The sequence below is a fragment of the Callithrix jacchus genome, chromosome 9 (genome assembly GCF_049354715.1).
Source record: "Callithrix jacchus isolate 240 chromosome 9, calJac240_pri, whole genome shotgun sequence".
In the NCBI taxonomy this organism is placed as follows: Eukaryota; Metazoa; Chordata; class Mammalia; order Primates; family Cebidae; genus Callithrix; species Callithrix jacchus.
Window position 1 is genome coordinate 83951456 of NC_133510.1, and position 16815 is coordinate 83968270.

The 16815-nt window shown below is 34.1% G+C and overlaps 2 protein-coding genes across 55 annotated transcripts in view; one reads left to right on the top strand and one right to left on the bottom strand.

Annotated features, from left to right (window-relative positions):
• Positions 1 to 12543, top strand: part of ACSS3 (acyl-CoA synthetase short chain family member 3) — a 163566-nt gene extending 151023 nt beyond the window's left edge. For 3 of the 5 annotated variants that reach the window (XR_013521947.1, XM_002752792.7, XM_054238691.2), the window contains 3 exons: positions 8759 to 8858; positions 8941 to 9116; positions 10306 to 12543. Coding sequence is in view for 2 of the 5 variants with exons in the window: in XM_002752792.7 (XP_002752838.4) it covers positions 8759 to 8858; positions 8941 to 9116; positions 10306 to 10374 (345 nt within the window). In the remaining 3 variants the exon portion in view is untranslated. The remainder of the gene's footprint in view (positions 1 to 8758; positions 8859 to 8940; positions 9117 to 10305) is intronic. The other 2 variants (XR_013521949.1, XR_013521948.1) reach the window with 1 other exon arrangement.
• Positions 12544 to 14129: 1586 nt separating this feature from the next.
• The window catches only part of PPFIA2 (PPFI scaffold protein A2), a 506309-nt gene continuing 503623 nt past the window's right edge, over positions 14130 to 16815 (bottom strand). For all 50 annotated transcript variants that reach the window (XM_078336983.1, XM_078336985.1, XM_078336982.1 and 47 more), the window contains one exon: positions 14130 to 15518. Coding sequence is in view for 19 of the 50 variants with exons in the window: in XM_078336985.1 (XP_078193111.1) it covers positions 15490 to 15518 (29 nt within the window). In the remaining 31 variants the exon portion in view is untranslated. The remainder of the gene's footprint in view (positions 15519 to 16815) is intronic.

Below are 16815 nucleotides of genomic sequence, written 5' to 3' on the forward strand. Positions count from 1 at the left end.
CCTCCCAACAGTTACTAGGATTATTCCAGCAAAGTCTACAGGCACACTGTCTCTGGGGAGAGTAAGAGGTTTCGTCTATTTGCTGGAAGTTACCTAGCACATGGCAGGGTAAGTCAACAGAGAGCCCTCTCAGGAACATCATAGCTGCTGATGCAGAGAGCAAGTGGCATTGGTCCTTTCTGTGTTCTCTTGTATAGGGTAGAAGAGTACACAGGGCTCCATCCTGCAGGATATGTTATACAGCTTGTGTGGAAAAGGGAAGGGGAACACCTTCATTGCTGACATTTACTTGGTATAAGGTGTGGAGAGTTAACAAATTTCCTACAGCTCTGTAGAGAGGGGGTGGGCCCTGCCAACAAAGGTTGGCACTCATCTCAAGTCAGGAGGGCAAAACCTGTTTCACGGCTCCCCTATTCCTTTACCTGGGCCTCTGACCAGACACAGCAGGCTCTTAGGGCTTTTTCTGTCTGTACTCATTGTCAGTTACACATTTTGAGCTGCTTTAGCCTTTGGGCCAGATTATACAGAAAGTAGAATAAATGAACAACAACAACAAAATAACAAAATCCCCAAACTCCCAAACAAATCACAGTGACTTCATCACCAAGTTGTATCTCAAGTTCTGATAGTTCTGATAGAGTCTTCTAATATATATTTTATCCCAGAGTTCTTCATTCTAACTGTGGGAGAGATGTTACTTCATTTTTTTTCTCTAGAAGCAGATCCCAGAATAGTTTTTAAGCAGCTGAATGGAGTAAAGAAACAACAGTTTAAATAAAAGAAAATATTTAAAGTAACATGATTAATAATTCATGGTGATCAGAGTATGCAGAGTCAAAGGTTTATTTCCTCTTTCTCTAATTAAAGGAGAATCATAAAAAATAACTATTGGGTACTAGGCTTACTTAGTACCTGGGTGATGAAATAATCTGGACAACAGACCCCTGTGACATGAGTTTATTTATATAACAAACCTGCTTATGTACCCCTGCACCCAAAATAAAAGTTATAAAAATTAGAAATAAAAAAAGGTTGTACCTATCTTCAATTCAAACATAACAGCTTAATGCTTCTTGTCATGTTGGCATGCATTTTTTAAATGTGATTTTTTGAGTAAAAGGAATTTTATCAAATATTTTAGAACATATGACCTTTGTGTGCTATGATAAGGTTACCTTGTTTTTAAACAACTCTGAATTTTGTGATAACCTGAAGTTGAAATTTTTGCTTCACGTCTTTTGGTATGTTGGCAAAAGATGGTTCTAGTTGCATGAACTTTTAATTTCTTCCTTCTAAGAGATTAATTCCAATATTTACCTGCATTTCCAGCAGACTAAGCCCATCAAAATATGAAGATTATGTATACATAGCTCTTATTATTCGTCAAAACCTTATTTTTTTATTTTTAGAATGAAAAGAGGAGGGTCAGCCTATTCAAATATATGCTGTGCTTCAGTGCCTCTACTGAAATCCATCTCATTGCATGTAACAGCGGAGTAAGACAGGCAGAAGATAAGCAGTTAAAATGGAAAAAGAGAAAAACATGCTGGAATTATTGGCATCTAACAGAAACTTTGTCACTGGGTCTTGGAGTATTTAGGGTGCATAACAGGGCACCACTCAGACCTTAACTCCAAGTCAACTTGTCTCTCTATATGCATTAAATGACTAAGTTTTTATTAAATATTTAGATTTAATAAGAAAATTTTATCTCAATTTAAATCATATTTGTCTTCTCTGACTGTGCAATCTCTTAATGAATTGTGAACTGACACTTTATATTGACATTTTACAAGCTCCTAGCAAAATTGCTTAGCAAATTGATTATTTCCTTCTGAAATGTTTGATGATATACCCAGCTCTTATTAAAATGCCCAAACCTTACTATCTCACTACTTGTCAAGGGTTCCCAGTGGCAAATATCATATTCAGTTTTAATTATTTGGAATAGGAACTGAGGGCCTCAATCCATTGTAAGTTTTATTGTAGAAAAAAATAGACTGCATACTGTTGTTATGTGCAGTGAAAATATCTACACTTTTTTCCAGTTTCTCTAAGTAAACATTTTGTGAGTGGTTGTTAGAAAGACAAAAAAGTATATAAGTTATTGTTAAAAAGTCATTCATGCTTGCAGGGATGTAGAGAAAAGAAAACTTACATACTGTTGGTAGGAATGTAAATTAGTACAGCCATTATGGAAAATAGTATGGACTTTTTCAATAAACTAAAAGTAGAACTACCATAAGGTTTTATAATCCCACTACTGGGTATTTATACAAAGAAAAAGAAATTAGCATATTGAAGGGCTATCTTTACCCCATGTTTATTGCAGCACTGTTCAAATAGCAAAAAAATGGAATCAACCTAAGTGTCCATCAACAGATGAATGAAGAAAGAAAATATGGTAAATGTTCACAAAAAATAATACTTGGCCAAAACATAATGAAATCCTGCCATTTGCAACTATTTGGATAGAACTAGATTTCATTATGTTAAGTGAAAGAAGCCAGGCACAGAACGACAATATTATCTATCCTCACTTACGTATGTGAGCTGGAATAGTTGATGTTACAGAAACAGAGAGTAGAATAATACCAGAGGCTGAGAAGGTTGTGCGCATGTCAAGTAGTGGAGGAACATGCAAAAAGATTGGTTAATGGCTAAAAATATACAGTTAGAAGGAATAAGTTCTACTATTCAGTAGCAAAGTAGGGTGACTATAGGTAATAAAAATGTGTAGTTCAAAATAGCTAGAAATTAGGACTTGAAATGTTTTCAACATATAGAAATGATAATTCCTCTAAGTGATGGATACCTTAAACACCCTGAATTAATCATTACATACACTATGCACATAACAAAATTACATGTACCTTATAAATATGTAGAAATATTTGTACCAATAAATTCTTTAGGAAAAGAATTTAAAGTATAACAAAACCAAAAAATGTAAGCCTATTACCTAAATCAAGCACGTATTCTATTAAAATTATTACATCAAAAATATTTCAGGAAACCCTGTGTTCTTTTCTATTCTCATCATAAGAAAATGGAGCCCTAGAATAGCTTTTATCAACTTAAGAAGACAGTATTCTTGCAGATCCAGTAAAAATGAGGATCTTTTTCAACTATTAAGTAATAATCAAGTTTATTTTGAGTTGATTAATTTTTGAAAACCAAGCATCCAGCTAAACATTTAGGAAACTTTGGTGGAAGCTAAGGAGTTCATAGAAAAATTGTTTCAAACATCTGCTAGTTCTGGACTTGTAAGCTAAAATTTGCAGGAGCTAATATGGTGGTTTTTGCTCAGTTCTCTTTGACTGCTGTGGCTTTTCATGCAAAGAAATCAGGGATTTTCATGCTAGGATATGTACAGAAAACATATTGGGCTCTCTAATTTCACTCTTTCACTTGTAGCTTAAGTTTCAGTTTGTTAAATAATCCCACTAATATTCGTAGGAACTTGGAAATCGAGAGAGAGAGACAAATTTTAAAGTCTACCTGGGATGCTGTTCAAATACCATTTGCTGTTCAAAAGAACATGGGGTTTCCTGAATTATTTTTGAAGGTTGTTATGACCAAAGTGTTACTGTTTGTTTTCCAAGTTAGCTCTTTTGTTTGCTATTTTAGGAATGATTTTTTAACGTTGAACATATTTCCATAAAGTGACTATCCAACTAAGATGCCTTGCGTTTCAGTTCCACACTGCATTAAATGACTATCAGATTTAAGTAGTTGCAATATTGCTGAATATCTCCTGAGTACTCATAGGAATATTAATGAGTATCTGGAATCTCTCTGACAAGTTTCCTACATTACTCCAATGTCAGGAAATTTTTTAAAATCTCTCTTCTTCCTATTGCATAGACAATATCCCATTGCAAACTGGCTCCTCCCATCTTATGAAGGTGTTTGATTTGAACTAATTTTTAAAATTAAGATTCTTAAAAACGTAGTTGAGAAACCTGTGTAGGTCAGCTCAGTGAAGCCTTGAAATATTTTAAATTCATTAAAATCTATGCAAAATTGGCAATATCTTAGAAATAACAGATGACAGGAAGTTACTAGTTCAATGTCATAACATTTATATACTCTCTCTTGTGGTGAGACTTTTTTAGGTACTTAAACACCAGTTAATCACAGATGCTGCATAGATTTTATTTGGAGGGAATGCATGAATCTGGATTTTGATATTTTTCCCCCCATAGGACATTTGGTTGGCTTCTGTCCCTGGAATGTTGCCAAGACATATTTTGACACTTTCACTTTTAATGATTCATTTGTTGAAATCGTCACTTGGCATGCAAATATTATTTGTGGGGCCAACATGAAAAGCTGCCACTCTTCCTTTATGGCATTTTAAAATCTGATAGATGAATAATGTTTTATCCACTATAATAATGAACTTCACTTAAATATGACACAGAATTCTTGAAAATGATCTTGTTCCTCACAATTTTTAAGAATTTATCTGCAGTAGACAAAAATAGGAAAGTCTAATATTATATTACAAAAATGTTGTTATATTATTTCTTCTGATTTTTAAAATACTCCCTGCTTTTACAGAAAAACAGTCAACATTTTCTCATTCACTTCTAAAAGCGCTAAGACTAAGGACAGAAACTTAGTAAAACTTAACAAAATGAAAGGGTGGCAAACTAGAAGTTTTGACATTAAAGTTAGTTAAAACTGACATTAAAGTTAGTTATTGGTTAGGTGACAAAATATATGGATGATGGATTTTTATATCAGTGGTTTGAACAGATACCTTGGCATTTTAGGAACTCAGGTACAGAGTCATGGCACCAATGAACACTAATAATTTTTTTTTGACAATTAAACCTCTGGTTAGCCAGGAAAAATAGACATTCTTTACTCACTAAACGAATGCCTTGTCAGAATTCATGTGACCTAACCTTCCAAGTCTATATCCTATCTGATACAGGTAAAGTATTACTTTTTATTACTAATGACTGACTGTAGTAACTACTAAAACATATATCTGGCAGTAAAATTTGTCTCTCTGATCTCTCTATATGGATCTTAAAAGTAAAAATGGCTAACAAATGAGCTGTTGGGAGCATTTTAAGAGTTTATATAGAAGCAATGGAAGAATATGGTGTTGTATAGTCTGTTCAGTATGTATTTAGCAGAAGCTTTTAGTTAGGCTCAACTAATGGAAAGGGTGTGTGAACATTTTTGCCTAAGCAAATCCTATAAAAGTTAACAAAGCATATCTTACAAAAATCATTTATTTAACATCTGCTATACTTGGCACCGCATGAATCAAAAACTGTGTGGACAAAAACCTTTACAAGCCAATTCTTCAAACAGGATGCTTACAATATGAGATAGAAGCAATAATGGGTCCAAAGTAAGTTATTACACTGACTTTGTACCAAACATTCCAGCAGTTCATCAAGTCTTCCAGTTTAGAGAAGAGAATACTTATTTTCAATTTGGCCTAATTAGAAAAAACAATTATTTATGGAAAGTTTGGGACTTAAAAATGGCATCTACTACCAGATCATGCTGAGTCTTTTTTCTACCTCTCTGGCTGTGTTTGTTTGTTTACTTTTCCAGCTTCTCCTTTTTCATGTGCCCATTACATGTTAGAGTTCTGTAAGACCTTCACTCTTTTCTTCTTCTTACTTTCTCCTGAAATAAGTTTGCCAAAGTCTATGACTTCTATTAGTATCTGTACATTAATGGCATCTCAATATGCATCTGCAGATTAAGCCTCTCCTCAGATTCTGGTGTACAACTGCCTTTACTCTGATGTCTCAACAGCACCACAAAAAAACAACAACTACAAGACTGAATATGTGATCCTTCTAAGCCTTCTCCTCATTAGCAATTTCTGGCTTAAAAATGATGCCAACATCCAACCAGATGCTCAAGTCAAAAACCACAGAATCATCCTTAACTCTCTGTCTTACTCATGTTCCATATTCAATGTATCATCAAATTCTGTCCGTTTTAATGGTAAAGAAATTCTAGTCTTTATTATTACTATCATGACCTTAGTCTACTGTAGTGTCTTTTCAGGTGGTTTTCCTATGTAAACTGTGACACCCACCCTCAACAATTCTTTATTTTCCATGATGATACTAAGACAAGTATCCACTTTGAAGTAAAAGAAGCTAATCTGGAAAGGCTACATACTGAACTATTCCAATTATATGACATGCTGGAAAAGGACCTTGAAGACAGTATAAAGATTAGTGGTTGCCATGGGTTAGGGGAAAGGGAGGGATGAGTGAGCAGAGAACAGGGAGTATTTAGGTCAGTAAAACTATTCTGAATGACACTGTAATGGTGGATACCTGTCTTATACATTTGACAAAACCTATACATGTACAAGAGTGGACCATAATGTAGTAATGTAAACTATGGACTAGGGTGATGATGGTGTGCTAATGTTGGTTCATCAGTTGAAACAAATAAATCGCTTTGGTACAAAATTTTGATAATGGAGGCTGTGTATATGTAGTGGTAAAGTGCATATAAGAATCCTACTTTCTTGTTTGATTTTGCTATGAATCTAAAACTAATTTAAAAAACACAGCTGGGTGTGGTGGCTTATGCCTGTAATCCCAGCACTTTGGGAGGTTGAAGCAGGTAGATTGCTTGAGCCCAGGAGTTTAAGACCAGCCTAGGCAACATGGCAAAACCCCATCTCTACAAAAAATTAGCCAGACGTGATGGTGTGCACTTGTAGAATCAGCTACTCAGGAAGCTAAGGTGGGAGGATCATCTGAGCCTGGGAGGTTGAGGCTATAGTGCACTATAATCAATGCCAGTGCACTCTAGCCTGGGTGACAGAGTGAGATCCTATCTCAAAGAAGCAAACAAAAAACCTCAATATTAAATCTACTCTGATCTTACATCTTCTCCTCACTACTGAAAATGCTTTATTGCCTTTTAAGAGCTGCTAAAATGAGTTGGAAGTTGCTAGCACAGTACTTATCCACCTCCGTTAGCACCGTATCCTCCATTCTCACTCTTTTTGTGCTCTGTTTTCCAGCCACACTGGTCCTTTTGAGGTATCAATGGTTACTGTGCAGTCAGTCCTTCCCTAGGGCTTTTGACCCATCCCCTTCTCCTTGCCTAATAAATATCTACTCATCCTTCAGATCTGCTCATTGTTATTTCCTAAGGAAAAAGTTCTTTGAGGCCTGTATCTTTCTGCCAAATTGATTGCTATTGCTGTGTCTTTCATATATATATATGAAAGATATATATATGAAAGATATGTATGAATATATATGAGATATATATATATATGAAAGACACACATATGTATAAATACATATATATATGAAAGACACAGCAATAGCAATCAATATATATAATTATTCCCCAGAGCTCTTACCACTTTTATTTATATTTAGACATTTAGAATTATTAGATATTCATAATTATTTATTAACATCTGTCTCCACTACTAGACTGTAAGCATCTTGAAGCAATATGCTGACTGTTTTTGATCACCCCTGAGACCAGTGAGTGATTGCAACACAGGAGGCATTTAGCAAATATTTATGGAATGAATGAATGAATGAATGAATAGAAGAAAGAATAAGGACTGCCAGATGTACTGTTGGTTACAAGTTTGCTTACTGTTCTATCTAGCTATTAGAGCTTTGGAGTCACTGAAATATTAGTATTTTAGAAAACATTCAGAACATGCATTTTAAAAAGTCTCATCACCATGTATATATATGTATATATGTATGTATGTATATATGGTCTTAATACTGGCTGTCATAAGCATACCTTCCAGAGGAATCCAAGGCTGCCCTATGGCTAATCATTTTATTTCTGAGTCTATTGTATATGGTGTGTGTGTGTATGTGTGTGTATATATATATATATATATATATATATATATGGTGACAGGACTTTTAAAAATGCACATATATATACATACATATTCATATATACACATATACATATATATGCATATGTGTATATATGGTGAAACTTTTTAAAATGCATGTATATGTACATACATGTATCTATCCATATGTGTATACACACACATATCTCTCCACACATAAACACACACACACACACACACACAGATACATATATATATATCCCTAAGCATCTGCATTTAATGTGGTTAGTCAACACTTGTGATTTCAGATAGATGCCAGTCTTGTGAACTTAAGCAATATAAGTATAGTTCTTCAACAGTGGGGATTATCTGATGTCGAGGCCTTTCTCCATATCCAGCCTCTTTCAAGTCCTGAAAAATCATCTCTGAATGGATGGCCACTAAAGAAATTTCATTGTTTACTAACAGACTCAGAAATAAAATTATTCGTTAGCCATAAGGCAGCCTTGGATTCCTCTGGAAGGTATGCTTATGGCAGGCAGCATTAAGACCAAATCACCATGAGGCTGCCTGTTTGCAGAGGTTTGTTTACACCTGGTATCTACTATACATTTTCTCTGACTTCATTAATAAACAATTGAGACAAACCATTTCCTTACTTTCTGGGTAAGCTAAGCAAGTTATCTTAATTACTGTCAACCTTTAGTGACTACCATGGGGATTCTAACCATTCACTTCAGTAGTTATTATACAAATTACTTATGAATTTTAAATAGGCAGCCATGGATTTTTGGGTTCTCTTACATGTACCTTTTTTCCCAGATGAAATTATGTGTTTGTATATCTATAGCTATATGGTAGATGTATATATATAGAAATATGTATATTCTAAATGAATGCCTTTCCTTGTTACAGTCAATCCTTTCCCATGGCACCGTGACAGACTGTGCTGTTGTTGGCAAGGAAGACCCTTTAAAAGGTCATGTCCCCTTAGCACTCTGTGTGTTGAGAAAAGGTGAGAGATCTTTGCCCTTCTTGAATGCTTGGGCCCAGAATAATGGTTAATTCAGTGCTTACCATCTGAACTTTCTTTCTAGATATAAATGCAACAGAGGAGCAAGTTTTGGAAGAAATTGTGAAACATGTTAGACAGAGCATTGGCCCTGTGGCTGCTTTTCGAAATGCAGTGTTTGTCAAGCAGCTACCCAAAACCAGATCTGGCAAAATCCCTCGATCAGCTTTATCTGCCGTTGTCAATCGCAAGCCATACAAGGTAATTTATCAAAGATATTTAATCTTGGATTGTAAAACATTTTTCTTCATTTCTTTGGCATAAGCAAAGCTCTTAAAAATGGTTCTCAAATATAAATTACATACCTAGAAAACACATAATAATACCATTTTTTTAATGTTAAGGGAGAAATTATATAGCCATTCCTTCTGTAGGGATGACGGTTTTGAAAAGAAACTCAGATTAGTTAAGAACATATGCTTTGATATCAGAACCAACGTGTGAAAATTTTTTTTAAATTTATTTTTATTTAGAGACAGAGTCTTGCTCTATCACCCGGGCTGTAGTGCAGTGGCATAATCACCAGAGCTGCAGCTAAAGGAATCCTCCCACATTAGTCTCACAAGTAGTTGGGGCTACAGATGCATGCCACTGTGCCTGGCTAATTTTTTTTATTTTGTATTTGTAGAGGTAGTGTTCTGTCTATGTTGCCCATGGTGGTCTTGAACTCCTGGGCTCAAGTGATTTGACTGCCTCAACCTCCCAAAGTTCTGGGATTACAGGCCTGAACCACTGCTGCCTGTCAAAATATTTTTGCTCTTAGTAATTGTCAGTTAAATTCAAACGAATTTGTGGAAATTCAATCCTATTGAATTACAAGGTCCATTTTCCTTATTATAGTAATTAATGGCAATTAGTGAATGAGAAAGGAAAATAATTGAGGCTGGCAGCAGTAGATGTTTAAAATGTTCTAATTGATAAATGCTAATTTTGTAATTATTTTTGACATTATTTTAGGAAATCTTAGGCTGATTCAAGCATATGTTTTCTTTCAATTTTAACATTATGTATGCAAAGATATACCTATTTTTATCATTAATATAATAAAAGACAATGCAATAGTAAGGAGTAGTTATGTGAACAAATGCCAAAAAAGAAAAATTTTTTCTATAGAAACACATAGAAGACTCTTAAGAAGAACTCTAACTCTAGAGAAAATAACATCGAGGTCCAATAGTTTTTTGCTAATTAAACTGTTTATTTTTTTTTTATTCTGGAAAACTATAGATAAATATTAATATATTAGGCTCAAAGTTCTCTATTTTTAAACTTTTCCATATGAATATTACAAAACAATGGGGAAAACAGCATTGCATGTAATTGTTTAATTATAGAAAAAGCAGAAGAAATTTAAGGAAGAGTATTCACCTGACCCTATTTTTTTCCCCAGATAACCTCTTCAATTGAAGACCCCAGCATTTTTGGCCACGTAGAAGAAATACTGAAGCAAATATCATGAGTTTGTTTTATTTCTATGTTGAGTCAATTTCAGTTAATTTTTTAATTGTAATTAAAATATTTGAGTTGTTTCTCAGCAATAAATATTTCAGTAGAAATTACTTGCAAACTGAAATGTGAATTGTAAAACTTGGCCTAAACAAATCTAAAGAAAACTTGTGAAAGACCTGTGCCTTCTGTTTGATGGGACCCTGTTAGCATTGTTAATAGTTGCTTATAAGATGGTTCATTATATGTAATCGGCTGCTTTAGAAAAAATGTATCTAGTGTATTATTTTTAAAATTGCACCCCACAAGTAAAACACTTTAATTGAAAGCAACACCAATATAGAGCCACTTCCTGAAACTAAGAATCTGTAGTTTTGATCCAAAATCTAAAACTTGAAGTCAGAAAATAACTAAAATTTTTCTTGTAGAAATTTTAGATATTTTCTAATATTCTTTAGATATTTTCTAATATTCTAGTTTTAAATAGATGAGAAGTTTAGGTAATCATCTAGACAGATGAAATTATTATCTAGGTAGGAGGACTTTTCTAGCTATTCATTTTCTGAGGGAAAGCTGAACACCAGGATTAGAGCTATACCTTTAGGTCATTTGTTACTTAGGCAAGGAAAACCACATATCTGACCTGGCATGGTGGCTCAGCTTGTAATCCCAGCACTTTGGGAGACTGAGGCAGGTGGATGACTTGAGGTCAGGAGTTCAAGACCATCCTGGCCAAAATGGTGAAACCCTGTAGCTACTGAAAATACAAAAATTAGCCAGGCGTGGTGGCAGGCTTCTGTAATCCAGCTACTTGGAAGGCTGAGGCAAGGAGAACTGCTTGAACTGCAGAGGTGGAGGTTGTGGTGAGCTGGTATCTGCCACTGCACTCCAGCCTGGGTAGAATGAGACTCCATCTCAAAACAACAACAAACCACCTGCCTGGCAGACAACCAAGATACCATTTAGTCCAATCTTTTCATGGAGATGAGGGCTCTAGGGAGTACCTCCTAATGTCTCAGGTTCTTAGTTGACTGTGCATTTCTGAACTATTCCAGATTCCTGTGGGAACAAGGAATCAATGTACAAATGTGGTGGAGTGGCAAGAAAAACTCTTAAGAAGGGAACATCAAGGTTTTTACATTAGGTTAAAGACCAAGAAGGTTTCCAGGCAGGCAGTGTAATGTCTAGGTGATTTTGAAGCGAACTTAAGCCACTAGGTTTGAGGGACAAAGGACCAAAGGACAAAAAATGTGAAGACGGCAGATCTCCTGCTCCACCTCAGGGAGCAGCAGCCCCAGAAAAATATGGCCCCAAAAAGAGGCAGGTCTCCTGCTGCAAGATCTTCTGTTTTGTTTTTTGTTTTTTTTCCCACTCTTGTTGCCCAGGCTGGAGTGCAATGGCGCAATCTTGGCTCACCACAAACTCTGCCTCTGTGGTTCAAGTGATTGAACCCCACTTGAATCACAGAGGTAATTCCGAGTAGCTGGGATTACAGGCATGAGTCATCACGCCTTGCTAATTCTGTATTTTATACAGACAGGGTTTCTCCATGTTGTTCAAGCTAGTCTTGAGCTTTCAACATCAGTTTATCCACCTGCCTCAGCATCCCAAAGTGCTGGGATTACAAGCATGAGCCACCATGCCTGGCTGAGCCTCTGGTTTTTAAGAGAGAACAAATAATCCTGATTTTTATGTAAAATCTCTAATTTTAAAATAATAACTCTTAAAAAATATTGCAATGTCCAAAAGTATCTTTGCATTTAAAGTCTAAAAATCTCTTAAATATTTATTTAAATAATTGAAAAGTTAGTTTTGTTAAGCTAATAGGAATGGGCCAGTTAACTAGAGTAGATGGATGTAGGAAATTAAATATTTGATTTACTTAGGGACCTATATGATATCAGTTCTCAAACAATACATTTTAACACAGAAGTATACTGTGCTCATTGTATCTTTGATCGTTCTTCAAGTATTTCTCAATCTTTTAGTCTATCAGGAACATTATTATCAAGAGCAATTATTATAGCATAATACTCTGGGTACATGAAATGTATGTGAGAGTTAAATAGATAATAGATGAAGGTTTATTGTTATAAAAATGATCAACTTATATAAAAACATTCTGAAAATGTTAACTTTTTTGGGACTAAAGTCTGCAAAATAAATAGCTTCTTAAAGCAAATGCCTATTAAATTGCCTTCTTGATTGTTACACCTGGAAAATATATTCAGATAATTTTTCCCTTTAATTACGTTAGTAGCCTGAATTAAAGCAACTAGATAGACACTCTGATTTGAAGCTGTTGAGCTCCTTGAATTGTCTCTTTCATTGGTACATTTTATCCATTGTCACAACTGTAGTCTTCATTAATAACTCGTTTTTAATGTCTTAGCAGTAGATTGTGTTTCCTTATTTTTTTTTCAAGTAAGAGTCAGTTAATTCAAAATGGCAAATTCTTTAGCTGAATGCGTGTCATTGTTCATTTGCAAAGTTTAATTTCAGGCAGATCCAAGAATTGTGTAAAGGTTGCATCTTTGGTCCTCTTGCACATTTTTTTCTGGTAATCAGATCTGAAGGGACACCTCAGCAAGCAGACTTGGGTTATTTTCCAGTTGGATGGGAATGGAAAACAGTGCTTGAGACTGGGTAAGTGGCTATTTTTTGTGTCTCACTGGGGAAATGCCTCTCCTTTGTAAGGTCAAAGAATGTTGTTACTTTTATGTGATGAAAAATTGGGCAAGAAAGGTACAGTTGAATCATCAGACTGCTTAAAATTTGGGAGGTAAAAAGCATTCTATTTTACTACTAACCATCAATCACTTTTGCTAGATAATACTTAAAATGTTCTGAATTAAATGTATCTTTAAAAACAATATGATGTTACTTAAAAAATGCAGTCATATGTAAACTTGTTGGAATAAATTCTGTGTGATCTTTGTTTGGTATTTTCATAGGATTTCTTACTATGAAAGAAATATCTTTCATATTTCATTTTTCCAATATCTTACCTGTGGTAAGATATTGGAAAAAAGAAAATATAAAGTACCTGTGGTAAGATATTGGAAAAATGAAAATATAAAGTACTTTCAAAAGTTATAGAAAAGTATTTTCCAATTCATTGAGTTACTTTGCTTGTGAAAATATATTAAACATATTTAAGTGAGACCTGTCCTTCATTTAAAGACCCGTTTCGTTTATATAAAAGTGTATTTGAAAGGTCCTGAACATTAAAAATGTGAGAATTTATAATGTTAATGATCAAAAGGTTACACGTTGAGATTCTGAGCTTAATCCATGAAATCAATTTTAGAATCTGGTAGAAATTATCTTATAAATTAAAGCATATTTTATGCTTTTTTGAGGGAAATAGCTGGATCTTTTGCATCACTATATGTTAGTATCTATTATAGATGATTAATCTTTTGACATGTTTAAAAGAAAGACATTGATTTTAGTGATTGAGTGGTGTATAATAGTAGATCCGAATCTAGTTATGGCATTATAATGTCATAGTTCCTATATTCTATTTCGTTTCTATGAATCAAGATGCCCATGTTTAGATGAGCTTAGAAAGCTCTTTCTCATTGTTCTGCTCAGGCCACATTTTTAGAAAAATTTAAGATCACTCCCATAAGCAAGTTTAGAACTCCCTCTTGTGGCGGACTCATTTTTGAAGCTAAATATTTGAATCACCCAAACAATTTTCCTGATAGTTTAAGTAAATTGTCGAGCCTTATGTGACTAGAAAACAAAGCTTAAACAGAGAACTGGAAGTATTTTTTTTTTTTATTGACAATGGAAAGGGTTTCTGTTACCATTACCTTTTGACTGAATCTGTTAAACAAAAATAGACATCGAAACAAATGTAATGTACGTGCAAACATAGCAAATTAAAATACAAAAAAAGAAATTACTAATGACAGGTCTTGCGCTTAATAAGATCAAGCAGCAGAAAATCAGCAGTTAGATAAATGGTATTATTAAATAGGTTTTACTTTGAATCTCCCATATAAACAAAGAATAAACAACAGTAACACCACCAAATAAAGCCACAGGGAAAGAGATTACTCTTCTATGCTTCTATACACTATATATGTTAATCATTCTGTCTTTCGTTTATTTCCTCTGATAAACTGACTTCAGGGAAGTCGCAACAAGGCCATCTTGGCTGAAAGCTTATAACATTAGACATGAGTCTGGCTAATGCCCTGTTCCATTGACAAAAGGGAAGGGTTTCTTGGGTTTTGTTTTCTCCAGTGGAAATAAGCCTCAGACTCTGCGGTGGTTGACATTCGCTGTCCAGTACTGGCTGGCAGTTCAAGATATTTGAATGAACATGTGGTTCTAGCAAAGAAGTTTTTTTTTTTTTCTTGGTCCACAGGTAATAAGAGAAGATAATGGTTTTTTAATATAAATTTTTAAATAATTGCTTTTGACCCTTGTAAACAGGTTGGCTTTGTTTTGTATTGAAAAGGAGATCGAGCCATCACAGTGCTATTTCTAAAGATATAGGACATCCCTGATTGCCTTTAAAGCTCTATTTTTTGGCTCCAGTTCCAGGTTAAATCATTCTTTTTTACATGATCAGAGGCAGGTTGTTCAGCTTTAAGTAAGTATTGACTGACAGACTTGAAGGAGAAACATGTTGAAGCATGTTCCATGCTTCAAGGAAACATTGATCTGACTGTTAATTCAAAAACTGTAAAAATGGTGGAATGGTAAAATACAAACAGTACTTAGAATTGTCAAATGTTTGTACTCGAGACTCCATGAACCATATATTTTATTTTTTAAAAAATCATATTTATATCCATTTACATAAGACTTACACATTTAAAAAGAAATGCACAGTAATACATAAATGCCTAGTATATTACAATAAAACATGAAAAACAAGTGGCTTCATTTCATAAAAGCATCTGTTGTACAGAGTTTATGATGTAGATGATGTTGATTATTCAAATGACTTAAGCATTTTATTACAATTGTAGTAAACTAATCAAATGTAACATCTGACCCCCAAAAATCACATTTTTTCAGCTTTTAATAAATCATGACATCATTAGTTTCTTAGAATTCAGTTTTCACAAAGATTTTCACTGCTCGTCTTCTTAGATGGTAGTGCACTTTAGGTAGAGTAGACTGAAAAGACGACATCTAAAATATACAATGGATAGCATTAGTTCACTGAAAAGTCCCAGACTGGGAAATCTCATTCTACTCCTCTGTGGGGTACCTCCATGCAGCCTGCTTATTCCTGTCCTAAAATGTCATGGGAAGGAAATCTTCTAGGATCTAGCCAACAGCTATATCTAATTAACATTTGCTCTTCTCCAATTTGGTTCAGGGGAGCCTAATAAATAATAAGATTTGCTCAACTTTGTGGAAAGTATGGCAGTAATGTAAACAAAGGTAGTTATGCAAATGTTAGCATGCCTTCTGAAAAATTTACAACTTGCTAATTAATAAATTAGGTTGAATTGACCTATTTCATAATATAGATTTATATTCTAGTTCATATATTTTAGAGTTCTTAAAAAGACACCTTTATTTGTGAACAAAAACAATGATAATAAGTCACCTATTTTAAAGGGTTTATGTCAGTAGTATGGCACTGCTGATTCTTTTCAGCCATAATATACTTAGAAAAAGCTCACAATGCTATTACTGACACAAAAGAAACAGCAAGTAGTCTGCTCTGAATTATTGTTTTACCAAAACAAAAATTATCCTAGATTTAATTATTGTAAATGAAAACTGTTATCCCAATTAATGTTAAAAAGTAGGAAATATGAACTAGAATGCCGTGCACAGAAAACAAATTGCAAATAGAGTAACTCTACCCATCAGTTAAGAGCTAAGAAGCAAGCACTATTGAATATATTAAATAGTCATTTGTAAATTAGTGAAGTGTTCAGTTCCTGAAGAAATTATAATGCTACATGTAGACTCTATTATAACCAGTATTTTGGGAGGCCTCTTATTTAGGCAAAGTATTCTACACTTTAAATCATGCCTATAATTAGATGCCAAATTCTATACTGTAATTAAAATTTTAATGTAAGGATTGTACATTCTGAAATTATATCTCTTATGTAGATGCTTTTTATTTTATCAGCTTCAAATATTGATCCAAACAAGGCAGCATATCTGCTCCCATCTTATGCCCAAAAGAGCAACAATAAACTGTGTGGAGCTTTTAGTTCAAGACAATGAAGAAACAGCGCAAGGCAAGCTGTTCCTCTGTCTATAACTGCTTTCTGTTATCCCTGTGCACACATTTGGTTCTAAATATTGCTCTTAAAAAGTATTTCCCAAAATATTCATTGAAAGTGGTAAAATATTTTGGTAAAGCATGGTTTTAGTTCAAAAAATTTATGAACATTTGACATTTATAAATCTAGGAAACCGCAGTTTTATTATTGTTTTCAATGAAATCTCATTTTTATATGGA